At 56.2% G+C, this 16,127-nt stretch overlaps 1 protein-coding gene across 1 annotated transcript in view; it reads right to left on the bottom strand.

The window, feature by feature from the left end:
* Nucleotides 1-16,127, bottom strand: part of SRRM4 (serine/arginine repetitive matrix 4) — a 138,099-nt gene that overhangs the window by 31,047 nt on the left and 90,925 nt on the right. The window contains 6 exon segments of the mRNA XM_028527735.2: nt 2,572-2,593; nt 2,596-2,621; nt 4,357-4,383; nt 7,299-7,370; nt 9,068-9,170; nt 12,306-12,433. Coding sequence (XP_028383536.1) covers nt 2,572-2,593; nt 2,596-2,621; nt 4,357-4,383; nt 7,299-7,370; nt 9,068-9,170; nt 12,306-12,433 — 378 coding nt within the window.

The following is a 16,127-nucleotide window of genomic DNA, read 5'->3' as shown; positions in this document are numbered from 1 at the left end:
GCCAGCCGGCCCGAACACGAGTGAGCAGAAAGGGGGTCGTCTGGATGATGGCTCAACTGCCACCCCGCTGGCAGCAGACGGCTGCAGACCACACCCCGGACAGGAGCGTCACCTCTGCCTGCCACCTCTGCCTCCCCTAAGGCAGAGCCTCGATTTCAGACCGTGTCCTGCACCACGAGGTGCCCCAGTGGGTGGCTCCATCGGGCACTAAACAATACCAGCCCGAGGCCATGGGCACAGAGGGGGGGGCTCTGCCTCCAGAATGTGGGCGTGGGGCTGCGTCTTCTAGTTTTCCAAGTGGCCGTAGAAACACAGATATTTATGGGAAAGATTCCTATGTTCAACGGAAGCTCTTTTTTTTGTTTGTTTTTTTAAACGACACTGTTTGGGACGAACAAAACACATCTGCGGAGTAAATAGGCCCCTGAGCTGCCGATTTGTAACGTCGGACCCGAAAACCAAGTCTAGGTCCTTAGCATGGGGTCAAAGGCCCCATTTCAGAAGGAGCTACAAGCATCATCAACAACGGAAATTACAATAATCGTGACCACCGCCGCCACAAGTGGGATCTCCGCTGGCTCCCCACGTAAACGATAACGACGACTCGGCGGCAGCAGGGGCGGCGGGCACCACGGAGGCGCAGGGGCGTCCGTGGCGGGCCAGGCCGGGGAGACCCTGGGAGTTATGGACGGCTCGTCGGGAGGCAGCTGGCTGGCCCAGCAGAGGACTCAGGGATCTTCCAACGTGAGATACTCAGGGCCGGTGCCCTCGCGTCAAGTCCGGAGCCTGACCTCGAAGCCCCAGCCCCTTCGGGAGCCACGCCCGGTCTGGCTCTCCAGCCTCCCTGTGACAGCTGCTGGCCTGGCAGGCACGCGCGTCCCCAGGGGATGCTTTTATTCTGGCGCACGCGCTTCCCAGTCCAGGACGTCCTTGTGAAGGTGACAAGGGTGACAGGCCACCCGTCCCTGCCTAACACACACGGAGTGTCCAGCATTGTGTTCCAAGCGTTTTCCTCAGACGCCCCTGCCCCTCACAACCACCTGCGGAGCGGGTGCCCCGGGACTCCCGTCTCACGGTGCAGAAACCAAGGCACAGCCAGGCCACCGCCATGCCCGGCCTGCTGCCTGCAAGAGTCCCACCTCCATCCCAAACACCCCCTCCTGTGGAAAGCGTCCCCTCCCCTTCACGCCCTCTGCCCAGCACCAGGGCTCCGTCTGCACCTGGACTGCCTCTGCCACCGCCTCTGCCACCACGGCGCTGTGACGCATCCCACGTCTGGCCCCCGGGCCCCCTGCACTGTGAGCTCCTTGAGGCCACGACAGTGCCTGGCAAACCTCTGTCCTGGGCCCTGCCCACCGTGCAGCCCCCTGGACGAGTGACGCTGCAGACTTGGGGAACATGCCCTCTGTGTGTGCTTAGCATGACAGCACATGCAATCCTAGGACCGACGACTGCCTCTGGACTTGAACAGCCAGCTTGATAATCGGGAAGTTCTCCCCAGAGCTAACTCAAAGCTCTGCTGCTCCCTTCTGGAGCTTCCCGCAGGCACAGGCACCGGCACTGCGGCAGTGTCCAATGTGGCCTCCTGGGCACCGACCTTGGGTGAGGCGACCCCGTGGGGCCGCAAAGCGGGGCGCCCTCCCTCTGCGCCCCTGCCCCTACCTCCCTCTCCAGCAGCGGGCTGCCTTTCATCCCGTTGCCTTTGATCCTTACTTTAGAAGCTTCTTGGCAGGAGATAAATTATTAGTTGATTGGAAAACACTCGCACTAGCATTTGCAGGGTATGAAGTAGGTGGGTTGTAACCAAATTTACTTTTAATTTGGCTGGGAACTGCACTCCACAGGCAGCGCTGGCTGGTTGGAATTTCTACACCAGCTGTAAACTGGGAACGGGCTGGGGCCCCGGGACAGGACAGGCGCTCCGCTGAGCGCTCCGAGCCCCGAGCCCCAGCACAGGGCTGGGACTCGTGTGCACACTCACGCAGGTGCATGCACCTGGCCATTCCCCCTCAACCACTGGTGCACGCACAGCACAGGCGTGTGCACAGGTAAAAGCCACCCACACCCTCTGAATGCATAACGCACACAGACACACGAGCAGGGCACACTCACAGGGCATACAGTTCACTCACAGCGGCAGACAGCGCACACAAGCACGGCGTACGTGATGCATTCGTGTGAACACAAACACACACTGCACACACTAGGTGCCCGTGTTGCACACATTTGCACACACAGTTCACACAGATGTTTGCATGATGAAAACAGGTATAGATGGTTACCAACAATGTGCACACCACACACACTAAATACACAACACACACAGGAACACAGAATCCACACACAGAGGGTGTGCCAGGCACACAGGTGCACGCCCTTCACCTTCATGCACACTCACACATCACATACACAGCCTTGTGCACACACGCACACCCAGACCCTCAGAGCAGCCCGTCCACAGGCTGTTGCCTTTCCCTTCTCCCCTCCCTCCAACCCTCCCACTCTTGTTCACCAGGCAACTTCAGCACTGTCCCCGGACTGGGGAGAGCCTTCCCAGAGGTCCCTACTCACTGTTTTTTGTGCCTCTTCTCTTCCTTCTCTTGCTTTTTGGGCTGGAGGAGCTAAATGACAAATGAATGGCCAATTAGTGGAAAGTTGCAAAATTGCAGTGAAAGGTGAACATAAACAAGTAGTTAACATGCTTAACACCCAGCAGCCACTAGGTCCACCGTCCCCTGCAAGACCAGGGCAGTCCACGCCGACTCTCACCGGCGGGTCGGCTGGAGGCGCCGACCCAGGTGCCCAGCCTGAGAATGTGGGACTGAGGAGGCCAGGGTCAGCTTGGGCAGCGTACAAACAACAGTAGCAATGAAGGTGATACAATGCCTGCCATCCTGTGAGGCTTTGCTATAGGGCATTCTGCTGAACCCTTCTTATCTGTAATCTCACTGTATTCTCCCCACCGCCTACGGCAGGGGCACACCTTAACACGGCCCATTTCACAGGTGTGGAAACCGGCCCACACAGGCGAGTGGGGAGGTGGCCCCAGACCACGGTCCCCGGAGCCCATTCTCCTGACTGCTGCCCCATCATTTTCTAAGAGAAGAGAATGGAACTTGCAAGGGGAAACCCTGGAGACTTATGCAGCCGGGCAGACTCTGAAATGTTCTGCCCGTGAATATCCAAGTACCTGGGTCTTACTGCTTTGTGTGTTTTTGTTTTGTTTTGTTTTGTTTTGTTTTAGGTCAGAGCGCTTGGGATGTGGAGAGAACGGACAATGCCGGCCCGAGGCCCCAGCCCCGTCACATGGAGGCCCCAGAGGGGGAGCGCGATTTGACAGCTGAAGTCAGACTGGCTTCAAGAAATCGTCACACATGCACCCAGCGTGGGGCCCTGGTCCTGGGAACAGGAAACTGGTCTCATCCGCCCAAAACTGAGCCTTGACGGTGGCAGCGGGACCTGTTGCCACGCCTGAGACTCGCCCTGGGCCGTGGAAGGGCCCGGCGCCTTGCTGGGAGATCCCAGCTCACGCCCTGGCCCCAGCATGCAGCTGGCCCCCTGGGACATCGGGCAAGTCCACCCTCGTCAGAGACCCAGCCTCCCTGGCTGCGACACCGGGCCGCCGTTCGGCTGCTGGGCTGAGAGAGCGGGTGGCATCGGTAGTCGAGGCCTCCTTGGCACGGAAGGAACGGAAGAACTCCGAGCTCTGCCTACGGCTTTCACGCGGCTACTGAAGAAGCCACAGCGGCCCATCCCGGTTCTCTGTCTGAGATCTGGTTGTAAAGTCTGGCTCAGCCACCCTCGCACCGTGTGTCTGTGGGCACGCCTGTCCCGTCGCCTGTGCGAGTCTTAGTTCCTTCATCTGTACAATGGGGACGATGAAACACCCACCGCACAGAGTGAGGAGAATCACGGGGGTGAAACACGCACACGCGTGGAAAGCACTACGTGCCGGAGCCGGTCCATCTGTGCTGGCAACCCGGGGTTTCCGGTCCAGCAGGACCTGGCCCCTGTCGCCCGGCCAGGGTCTGGGAGGGCTGCGGTTCCTCCACAGGCCCCACCCCAGGGTTTCAATCAGCGCTAGACGGACAGACTCGGGCAAGGGTGGGGATTTTCCAAGGCCGGACGCTGGAGGGGCTGGTCCCGGGACAACCGTCTTGCCCGTGGAAGTGGAAAGCTGACTTGGAGCTTTCGGGGAAAACCAGGTCAAGGCTTCGTTTGGGAGGAAACAGACACGGGAAACAGACTGGGGGCGTGCCTGAGAACACGGGGGCGGGACTAGGATCCGAGCCTAGACGCCGCCCTTTGAGAAAGCAGGAATGCTGAAGCAAGTGGCTGGGGTGACAAGATTCTTACCTGTGCCTTCTCTTCTTGGAGAATGACCTGATTGGGGGTGGGGGAGGAGAGAGGATAGGAGGAGAAGAAAGGCAGCAGCCCCCATAAGGTTACAGGTGATCAAGGTTTCCTTCCCCGGGTGAATGTTTCCGTGCATCTGCGACCGTGTGACCTGGGGGTCGGACACCTAGCGAACCTCCTTTCAGACTGCAAAGAATATGAAGACCTTGGCCTGCCTTTGGAATCCCCAGGTCAAAACCCACCATGCTCAGGCCTCACCCCAAACTGTCAGGGACCCCCTGTGCTGGGGCTGGAGGCAGGTGAGGTAAGAGCGTCTTCTGCCTCCCTCCCTTCCCCCTCACTTTCCCCTGTCCCTCCCTGGCCGCAGACTCATGGTCATCATCACTTTCATCAGCACGGGACAGGACCAGCTCTCCTGTGCGGGACTCCTACTGGGAGCCAGGCTCCCTGCTGAGCGCCTCTCACACACGTCCCCTTCCATCTCCCCGCAGACTCTGGGAAGTACTGTTAACGCGCCCGTTTACAAAGACGCTGAAGTTCAGAGAAGTTCACTGAGATGCCCAAGGTCACACAGCTTTCACTAGTGTGACCCCTACTCACTCTTTGGAGCTCCTCTCAGAGATCACCTTCTCCTTGTAGCATTTTCTGATCCCTCCCCCCCCCACCCCAGGCTGCTCCGGTGCCTCCTCTCTGCTCCCACAAGCCCGGAGCTTAGCTGTACTCTGGTCAGCCCTCTGCCCATTTCCCCAACCGGAGTGTGAGCCACTGGAGGGCAGGGGCTGGGTTTTGGTCACTGTTCTGTTCTCAGGGGCCCAGAATCCTCATTCATGACACATAATAGTCATTCAACAAACAGATTTAAAAATGGAATTTTTTAAAACCCTGAAGTCTTTTTAATTGAGAGGAGAAAAAAAATCTCCAACCATCCTCTACCCCTGGCTCCCATACTCCCCAAAGTCAAACACCACTTGCCAGACCCTGTGAGATGCAGGGGCGGGGCCAGCGGGGGGCGGGGCCAGCGGGGGGCAGAGCTCATTGGGCGAGGGCTGGGGGGTCAGCATTGGCCTTTCCTAACCTCCCCGGTAGGGCCCTCCTCACTGCTCACCCTCCAGTGCCCCGGGCTGACCGCAGCCAGCAGCAAAAGCCCGTCCCTACCCTGGCCCATGTCTTTCTCCAAAGAAGAAACCCTGGAGCGAGAAGGCCCTTGGCTTCCCAGATCCAGACACGGAATTGTGCCCTGAGCTGGGACACATTACTCAGCACAGGCGACAAGACGGGTCCACAGTCTCGGCAGGCCGCCGTCGCTGCCAAAGCCTCCGTGCTGGCAGAGGCTTCTCACGCCAAAGCAGCAACACCTCACTGACTGGTGTGACTCCATCTTGTACAGCTGACCCCCCAAACCATGGATTTGAACTGCGCGGGCCCACTGATTTGTGGGGTTTTTTTCCCAGTAAATGCGTACAGCACTGTAAGTATATTTCTCTTTCTTATGATTTCCTTAGTAACATTTTCTTTTTTCTAGCTTCCTTTATTATAAAACGACAGTATATAATATATAACATACAAAGTGTGTGTTAATCCATAAGGCTTCTAGTCATGGTGGACGGCTAGTAGTGGTTAAGTTTTGGGGGGTCAGAGTTACACTGGGACTTTGAACTCTGTGGGGGGTCAGGGCCCATAACCCCCACGTTTCCAAGGGTCAGCCGCATCCAACACAATTCAGCCTCCGTCACAGTGCCTGGGAAGGGGGCGCCATCATCGGCACAGTCAGAGTCTGGCTGGTTCTGGCAACAGAGCCCAGACCTGACCACACCCCTCAACCGGGCAAAGCTGCTTTGGGGCTTGGAAGCACGGGTGCGATGCCGGGGAAAACCCCGGACGAGCTCTTTGCTTTTTCGTTCTGTTGTGACAAACTGCACAATCGACCCGCCATCGATGCGGGGGAAGCGGGGCATGCAGACAAGCACAAAGAAAACACAGACCGCTCTTCTCCCACCGTCCACAGTGGGCCGCAGCCAATCACCTGCACGGGGAGCTTTGGACCCCCTGCCCCCAGGGGGCCGGGCTCTGGGAGTGTGTGTGAGCATGGGCCGTGGCCAGCCCAGCTCGGAGGCCCGTGTACACTGCTGGCAGCAGCTCAGCTGCAGCTGACGGTCACCTGTGTGAAAACTGGCCCATGAGGACAGCGCTGCTGATTTGGCAGAGCAGCTAAAACCTGGTTTTTATATCGCGGAATCTCCTGATCATAAAAAGTTGGCTTGGCCTGTGAGCCACAGATCCGCGTGCTCTGGCATGTATCCACCCCGTCTTCCCCCCTTCCCACGATAATTCCACACGTGTGTGAGGGGGGTGTGTGTGCATGTGTGTATACTGGGCACCTTTTGGCACGTGCGACCAGTTCGGAGTGCCCCTTAACTGTCCCCAAGGGAGGACATCCCCAGAAGCCGGGTTTTGCATGATCCCATCCTCTGGGACCCACAGGGGCGGGGGGGGGGGGCGCTTTCCTTGGGTACTGGGAATAAGGGACAAGACAGAGAGACTCAGTGCCTTCTGGCCGGGCTCGCCACGTGGAGGGACGGAAACGGGGTGCAGCCACGTCTCCCACAGGGAATGGGGGACTGCGTGCCCTGCTTGGTGCTCTCAGCACTCCACTCCTCGGCCCTGGACCCGCATGGAGGCCCGGCCGGCCCCCGAGACACTACTGCCTCCTTAGCACCCACTGCCCCTCCGCCTGAGTGAGCTTCGGTGGGCCTCTGGTCGACTCCACCAGGGTCCCAAGTTACACAAGGCACAAAAAACGAAACGAAGGAGAGGCAACCCGTAGATGAATGCTTTACATAGATGAAATGCTTCTAAATGACCTTCTGGGGTCATCCACGCTCACCGCCACCGCCCCTCCCCCACCTGGGGCAGTCTTGTCTGCGGAGGGGGAGGGACAGTACCTGTGTCGCTTATGTTTCTTGGAACTTTTCTTCTTCTTTTTCTTGACAGGTGATGGGCTATACGACGGGGACCTGCAGGAGAGGGCGCCCTTCAGAGAGAGGTTCTTAAAGCCAGTGTTTGTTTCAGAAAGACACTCCTCCAGCCCCACGTGTCCTGGCGCTCGGTGGCACCCACAGGATAATGCGCAGGCTGACCCTAGCTTGCACGTGTCTGCAATGTTGGACCGAGGCTCCGGAGACCCAAGTTCCAGTCCTGGCTCTGCCACCAAGTCATGAAGCCTCCTTGGGTGGTCACCGCTCGCTCTCATTCCCCCACTGACAAAACACCCAGGTTGAGCAAGATTAGGTGCTTCAAACACAGTGCCAGCAGGGGGCTCTCAGACAGCATATGCGGATGCAGCAGCCCAGGCGAAAGGCAGCAGGGAGTGGGGACCTGGGTCCACCAGGGGCACCTGACTGAAGGGGTGCCTCTCAGATCAGCCAGGGGTCCCCCAGTTTCCAGAAAAACCTCCTTTTCAATAGAAGTCACCAGAGAAACATCTTTTTTTTTTTTTTTTTATATGGCATCTCCTGGCCTTGAAACATTGGCCAGGAGTTAAAGAGACAAAAAGAAAAATAAACACTTGGCACGTCCAACAAAACATGACTGCAGGGGGAAAGGCGGCGTTGAGAACGGCCTGACTCTTAGGGACTCACAGAGCCTGAACCCAAGCTCGTGCCCGGTGGACATGACTGAACGAATGAATGGCTTGGTGAAGCCTGATGCCTGTGGCTTCCATCTTTGACGTGTCCTCGTGCCCGCCCCTAAGACCAGGAGGCATAAGCCACTTGCGCCAATTCCAGCGTTCACTCTACAATGCCTGGGACTCAGGGTCTTCATCCACATTCCTGTTTGGGTCCTTTTAGAACTAGCCTACAGGGGTGTCCTGGAAACAAGGTCCAGGAAAACCTGGGGGTGGGACCTGTCCTTCAGACATTCCTCTCTGCTGCCCCCTACAGGCTTCTTCAAGTACTGCCTCCCCGGTTGGTTGTGTGTTTTTCAGCTGGCCCTTCTAAGGTCTCTGGCCACCACTCCGGGTCTGGAGCTCTGGCTATCCTTTTAGGCCAACGAGTGGCAGCTTAGAAGAAAATCTGGAAATCTTTTTAAATGCAAAAAAAATAAAATAAATTGTACATAGAAAAAAATCATAGGGTACGAAAGAGTCAGTAGCTAGCAAAGTATAAAATCCATTATCCTTGGCTTTAAACCCACGGGTGGATGTGCTGGAGCCAACCGGGGGGCCTGGAGCCATGTCCCTGTGGGTTCTGTCGCGCCCCACCCTGGTGCCTTCCTTTTCCCGCCTCTGAAATGGGGACAATAACGCTCGCCTGGCAGGCTGCGGGCAAGGGCAAGAGAGATCGTGGGGAACGCACAGCCCTCCACACGGACTCAGTCCTCAAACTAAAACAAACGAACCAATGTTCAGGGTCAGGGATGTGGCTCCGCCCAGTCTGTCACTTACCACTACGTGTCTGACACTGTGAGACAGCGCCTTCCACACCCGTTTTTTCACCAACCCCCCTCAAAAGCCCCGAGAGGAAGGTATCATCACCATTGTGTAGGACTGGAAACAGAGAGGTGAAGTGAGTTCCCTAAGGCCACACAGCTAGTGAAGGGGCAGAGAGGGGCACCGAACCCAAGGGGTCACTGTCCGACTCCAATGCCCATTTTACCCCCGTTCTGTCCCTTCCCCCACCTTCACGGTCTCACCAGTCCGTGGGGCCCTCACCTCCTTCTCTTCTTCCTGGTGGATTTCTTCTTTTTCTTCTTCCCCCTGGAGGAGGGCGGTGGCGTCAAATCCTTGTCACGGGAGGTGTGTGGGAGCACCAAGTCTGGCATTAGAGGGCTCAGGGTCCCCAGGCCCCGGTCAGGGCTGTCGCAGCCGGGGAAGGGGGACCCAGGGCCTTGGAGGATGAAGGACCCACAGCGGATTACCACCTCCTGGCCGGCTCGGTCACACTTCAGACAAAGTGTCTCAAATGAGGAGCTAATGCCGACCTAATGAGACAGACGCGGCATGTCACCCAAACACCAATTGATTATTTAAAACAGAATCACGGAGGTTAACCGCTCCTTAATAGATTTATTATTGAATTTGCAAATGGTTGACCTTGATAAATAAATCACTTTTTAAATAATGAATCGGCAGTTCAGCCCCTTCCCTCCCCAATACATCTTGTCTATAGTTCCTGCTGGAAATTTAATAGGAGGCAGATATGTGAAGGAGCAGCTGATTATTAAAAGTATATTTGCCAAGGCCTAATGTAATGAGATACATATCTTATATCGCTTCACAGAACCTCAGAAACCTCTGCTCTTCAGGAATAATATTTCCCATTCAATTAAATTCAAATGCTCAGGCTGCAGCTAAATGAAGTCAAGTTATCTCCTTTTATAATTGGGGCAGGCTCCGGGGATTTTTTTTTTAAACACTACCCCATGGCAAAAGGAGACGGTTTGGGATGAAAAACTGCTTGGAAATTGATACGTGTCGACTTAGTTGGACCACCGTGGGCAAATGGATGGAATTAATAAGAATATTATTGTCATTAGTAACAATAACGCAACTATCGTTTATTCACTTATTACGTGCCACGTGTTTTATATACTTGGACACTCAGGAAACACTTTGGGGGTGGGCTGGCTTTTATGCTTCATTTTACAGGTGAAGGAGATGAGGCTCCGGGTTTGCCCACGGAGGCACGGTGAGGGGACGCTGAGCATCCTGGGAGCAGAGTCCGGGCGGTGTGGCCCCTCCCCCAGAGCTCTCCCACCGGACCAGCCGCCTTCTCAACCCGTTTCTGCACCCGCGCTACTGGAAATGACCCAGAACTCTTACAGAACATCTCAAAACGCTGCCATATTTAACTCCATTCCAAGACCGGGAGCATTTGTTAGTAGAAAAAACAACAACACAGCGATCACAATACACGCTGAGGTCTCCGCGTTGCCACTATAAAAACCATACGGCTATGATTATCGAGAGCGTTTTTCAGGAGAGTCGCTTTGGCGGGCTGAACAGAAAACAGCAAAGGGAGGAGGCCCGCAGCGCCTTCCCTACGCTCCCTCCCGTGTTACGAAGCACAGGGGACCCCACACGTTTCCCGGAAGCGGACCGGCCGCCCGTGCGCACATGTGAGCGCCCACATCCAAGTTTTCCCCTTGCCGAGTGCCTGGCACAGAGCAGGAGCCCGACATGGGGACATTCGGCCAGCGACCGAATGAGGGGTGAATGGATGAAATAATTTAGCCACCAGTTAAATCATCTTGTTTCCTATAAACACCTCCCAGGGGAACAGCTGCCAGGAGTTTGAGAGGAAAGAAACCTGAATCGTTTCAAGTTAAGGGAGGGATACTAGGGGGAAAAAAAACTTTTTAAAAAGTGTGTCCTGTAAAACAGAGAAAGATCTCATTGTTTTAGTCAATTCCTCTGCCTCAGTAACCCAAAGCTCCAGGTTGAAGGAGGGAATTTGGACCAGATCAGAGGTCCTCAGGCTTAACTAGGCCCTGTTACCAACGGACCTCAGTTTTCCCATCTGTAAAATGGCTTCGACACCCTCTGACTGAACAGGAGGCCAAGGCTGTATCTGGGGAGAGCTGCTGACGAGGACACTAGGTTCTGTTTCCATCTGTCACTGCGGTGGAGGTGGGGGGTGGTCAGATTCATGCCCAGGGCAGCGAGGCAGTGCTGAGTTTGTGTGAGGAGAAAGAGTGACACCTTCAGCCGGCTGCCGACGCCAGGTTATACGACTCTGTGCTAACAGATTCACTGCTCCAGGGGCCAAAGATGGGCCAGACTTAATATGTGTACAGCATACCATTTTTTTTTTTAAAGATTTTATTTATTTATTTTTAGAGAGGGAAGGGAGGGAAGGAGGGAGGGAGAGGGAGAGAAAGAGAGAGAGAGAAACATCAATGTGCGGTTGCTGGGGGTTATGGCCTGCAACCCAGGCATGTACCCTGGCTGGGAATCGAACCTGGGACACTTTGGTTCCCAGCCCGCGCTCAATCCACTGAGCTACGCCAGCCAGGGCAGCATACCATTTTAAACAGGTGGCAGGGGATAGGTGGGCTTTTTCATTAACGTTGAAGTATGACGTGGTAGGTTTAAGTCTAGGATATAAGATCAGAGAGACCGAAGTTCAAACCTTCACTTCACTCTGTGTAAGTACAGCACAGGGAACATAGTCAATAGTGTTGTGATAACTATGTGTGGTCCCAGGTGGGGTGCTGCACATATTAGGGGGAGCCCTTCATAAAGTACTTGATTGTCCAACCACTATTGTACACCCAACACTAATGCAGAATAGCACAGAAAGAAAAAAAAACTATAACTAGTAAATGGTGCCTAAAGTAAAACAAACAAGCAAATAAACAACACACTTCGCCCTGCCACTGACCGGCTGCCAGACCTGGGAAGCCACCTTGCCTCTCTGAGCCTCAGGAAGATGCTGTGCTCTCACAGGGCAGCTGCACACGGCCTATCACATAGTAGGTGCTCACGAACTACGGCGTGAATGACTGAATTTAGGAATGCGTGCAAGATCTGGGACTCGGGACAGATCTGGGCTGAAGTCACGACTCTGGAGTCCATGGCTTGGAGTTCATTAGCATGGACGGAAACTACCTCCGGCTTTTAAGGTTCCTGGCCAAACTGGGCCCATCTCCTTGGTGTGCAAAGGAAGTGTGGCTGACACACAGCTACGCCCACTTGGTCGCATCTTGTCTGTGGCTGCTCTGTGCTACAGAGCAAGGCTGAGCAGGCGTGGCGGAGAGACTACACACCTAACTCATTTTCTATCTGATCATCCCTAGAAAGAAGTGTGCTGATCCCTGATTAAGGGCCTAAAAGAAGAGCTTGTAAAGAGACAGGAGCGGACTGGCCAGAGAGATGAACTTCATCTCCGCCTCCTTGACCTGAACTTTCCCGCTGCGGGCAGCGTCTCACCTGCGTGCTCTGGCGGGACTGAGCTCCCGGCAGGCCTTGTCTCTCTCCCAGCTGTTGGGGCCCAAGGCCTCAGTGGCCAGACGCTGGCTCAGCTTCTCCGAGGGTCCGTCCTGGACTGGAACCATGGGGCTGCTCTGGGCTTCGGTCCTACATGGGCAGAAATAAGGAAGCGAGTGTGTTAGGGTAGGACGGAGATGCCCAATGTTCATCAAACCCTCACAGACGTCCTGACATTTCCCAGCTCCCCTTGCGGCTGAGGTTGGGGCCACAAGATTATCTTTGGCCAACACGTCTCTGGCTGGGGTGACATTCCCAGTCTGACCCGGTAAGATCTGCGCTCCTTCTCTTGCTCCTCTGTCACGGGGACTGTGGAGGCTGCGTACTCTGAAAGGTGATGCTAAGATCCAGAAAGCAAAGACCTGTGGTGAGGCAGAGGTGCCTGAACCACATTGGCCTTTGCATGATAGAAACAAGCCTGGGTTAGGTTAAGCCACTGAGACTGAGTTTATTTGTTACTGCAGCCCAGCCTACCCTATCCTGACTAACTCACAGGGAGAGGCTGGAAACCGGCATCTCCTTACCCGCCTCGAGACATAACTAGAGGCCAAAGCATGATGGGATTAGTTCCAACTCCCCTTTGCCATTCTGATTCCATTTTTCTACCTTCTATGTGTATGGAACAGAGATACCTGATTCAAATACCACTTCACCCTTTAGTAGCTATGGGGTCTGGGGCCGCACATTCAACCTCTCTGAGTCACGGTTTTCCCAATTATTAAACAGGAGATAATATGAGACCTTATACTGTGGGTTTGTTGTAAGATAAAACAAGCAAACAGAAGACCTAAAAGTGTAGTTCCCTTTCTTTCCCTTCACTCCCTGTGAACCAAGCCTCTTGTTTGGCGTCCGCAGCAGGTGTGAGGCCACCTGCTTGAGACACACGCAGTTCCCAACGAAGGCCCAGTTCCCTCTTCCGCCGCTAAGATGAGCTCCGACCACACAGGGAAATTGCCTGAGTGCCCCCAACCCCACCCCTGCCCTTCTTTGAGTCCCAAAGAGGGAAAGGAAGTTGCCTAGTGACTCTGTCTTTGAAGACAAGAGTCCGCTGGCTCCCAGCTGGGAGGCACCAGGGCTCTGAAAGGCACAGGTGGATCTGGCCCCAACCAGCGAGCGCCCCTCCTGCTCACCTGTCTGCAGACCCTGGTCCAGCATCGATTAGAAACGTCAGCATTTCTCAGGCACCGGGCTCCTGCAGCCAGTGCATCAAGATTGGTGTTACGAGTCAGGACGCACGCATCTGATAAGCCCCCACTTCTCCGGGCGGCCAGGAGAGCAGGCCACGCCCAGTCAGTATCGGAGGAAAGACAGCGCAACACATCCGTCTCCGTCAGCTGCTAACGGTGCCCCCTTAGGAGCAGAGCTAGGAGACACCGCAAGCCCAGGAGCAACAAACATTCCCGTCAGGGCTTCCAGCCCTCCTCACTGCCAGCTCCATGCTTCCAGAACTCTCCTCCATCCAGTTCAGCCTCGGCTTTCCCACACCTCCCTGGCCTCTCCCACTACAAGGGCCCCACTCCTGGCCTCGGCCCAGGCCCATCTCTCTGTGTGGATGCCGTCCTGGCTCCTCTCAGACAACTCAGGGCCTGCAGCTGCCGCCCAGCCCCCGGCGAGGCTGCCCTCCCATGCTCCCATGCTCGTCTCGGCCTCAGCTAGCCTGCGCTCAGGAACGCACTCCGATGCCCGAGGGGCTGCAGCGTGCCCAGGCCAGCTCTAGGTGTGGGGTGCCATGAGCAAGACGGGGATAGCCCTGTGACTACAGAGCTCACGTTCCAGAATGGGGAGCTGGTAATAAGACACAAGGAAGTCATGATAGGGCTTATTGGGTGGCGATAAATGATGCAGAGACTAAATCAGGGCAATGGGACTAGGAAAGGGGCCCGTGACTGTGTAGCAGCGATCAGGGGATGCCTGTCTGAGGAAGTAATGGGGCAGCGGAGACCTGAAGGATGAGGGACTAACCCTGGAGTTCGTGCTGGTTTTAGAACGTGGTCACGGATTCTCTAACACTCCTGCCGTCAAAGGATGGCGTCCAGTTGCCTCCCCCGAGTGTCGGACGGGCTCAGTGACTCACTTTTGATGAATACAGTCATTATGGAGGATAGAGTAAATTCGGAGACGTGATAGTGTGGGACTTCCAAGAGCAGGCCACAAAGGCAGCTTCTGCCCACGCTGTTGAATGGACCACCCCAAGGGAAGAGGGGCCGTGTGGAGAGGCCCAGCGTGAAGCCGAGCCCAGGCCCCCGGCCGACAGCCAGCGCCAGCCGCCGTGCGAGTGGGCCGCCTTGGAAGCGGGCCAGCCCCATCGAGACTTTCGGGTGAGACTGCAGCCCTGGCTGGCAATCCGGCTGCATCACAGGAGACGGGTGAGCCAGTCACCGCGCCCAGTTCCTGAACCACAGAAACAGAGACGCAATTACTTCTTATTGTTGTTTTAAGCCACACAGATCAGGGTACCTTGTGGCATTTCTCAGGCACCAGGCTCCTGCAGCCAGTGCATCAGACGGCTTTAATGGCTCAGGATGAACGCATCCGATAAGCCCCGTGCTCCTGGGGGCTGCCAGGACAGCAGGCCATGCCCACTCAGTATTGAAGGGAGGACAGCAGAACACATTCACCTAATCCCAGCGGAAGGAACAGCCAGGTCAAAGACCATCAGCACATACGAGGAACAGGAGTCAAGGGTGAGCGTGGTAAGAGGGGAGATCAGAGCCCAGGTCTTTGTGGGTCAGGGAAGAGCTCTGGGTCCTCGCGACTGGGAGGGGAAGCCTCCAGAGCAGAAGAGTGGTTGGTCCGGCTCGCATTTCGGGAGGGTCGCCCCACCAGCTGAAGGCTCGAGACAATAGGGAGGGAAGGACAGAGGGGCAGACGGTGCAGTGGGCGGTGATGGAGGCGGTAGGCCGGGCGCTGATAACTTTGAAGGTAGAACCTGCGTCCTTTGCGCTACTCGTTCAACATGGGATGCAAGAGACTAAGGGGGAGGGATGGGTCACCGCGGACTCTGAGGCGTTGGGTCTGAGCAACGGGCCAGGTGGGGTCATGGCAGAGAGGGTGACGCAGGGAGCGGACTCCTGGGGAGGTCGAACCGCGTCCCTGGGACATGAGGGTCTGTTTGCCACGCTCACCGCGGCTCCGACTCACATGCGTTGTCACCGTTTCACTGCCTTCTCTCACACGCAACGGCGAGGCTCCCTGCGCCTGCTGCTGAGGAAACACTCAGCAGCATTTGCTGGATGAGTAACTGAGAGCGCGCACGCGTTGGCTTGAGAGGCTTTGCGCTGATCCCTGCATGTTGCAGTTGGCAGAGGTAAAGCAGCCGAGGCCTCACCACTCACACGGCTCCGTTGATGCCCCTTCGAGTCCACCCACCGTTTCTTAGAAAAGCGACCGGCGGGCATCGATCCGTGTGTGTGTGTGTGTGTGACCCGGCAGAGCGCTGGGCCACTCACACAGGAGACTGGCATCTCCGACTCTCAGAGTCACTCCAGGGAGCCAGAGGCGACCCTGCGACAGGCACACACTGAGAGCTGATGTGAGGAACGTGGCAGTGGATAGAGACCAGGGGAGTAGTCCTGGCCTTGGGCGGGAGGGCTTAGTGGTGACACGTGCTCACAGAGGGAGGAGGGACAGGGGCTGCCCGCAGGTCGGAGGTGGCGGATGCTACTGCCAGGCGCTGGCCACAGGGCTGGGCTGAAGACGATGGCTCACCCACCATGGCCTTCAGCAGGGCGCGGCGCCAGGGCTGGAGAGGCGCGGCAATGCTTTGATGAGGGCGGGTATCATG

The sequence above is a fragment of the Phyllostomus discolor genome, chromosome 13 (genome assembly GCF_004126475.2).
Source record: "Phyllostomus discolor isolate MPI-MPIP mPhyDis1 chromosome 13, mPhyDis1.pri.v3, whole genome shotgun sequence".
NCBI classification, from domain to species: Eukaryota; Metazoa; Chordata; class Mammalia; order Chiroptera; family Phyllostomidae; genus Phyllostomus; species Phyllostomus discolor.
Note: the sequence above shows the minus strand (reverse complement) of the source record. Positions and strands in the feature narration are given on the sequence as shown.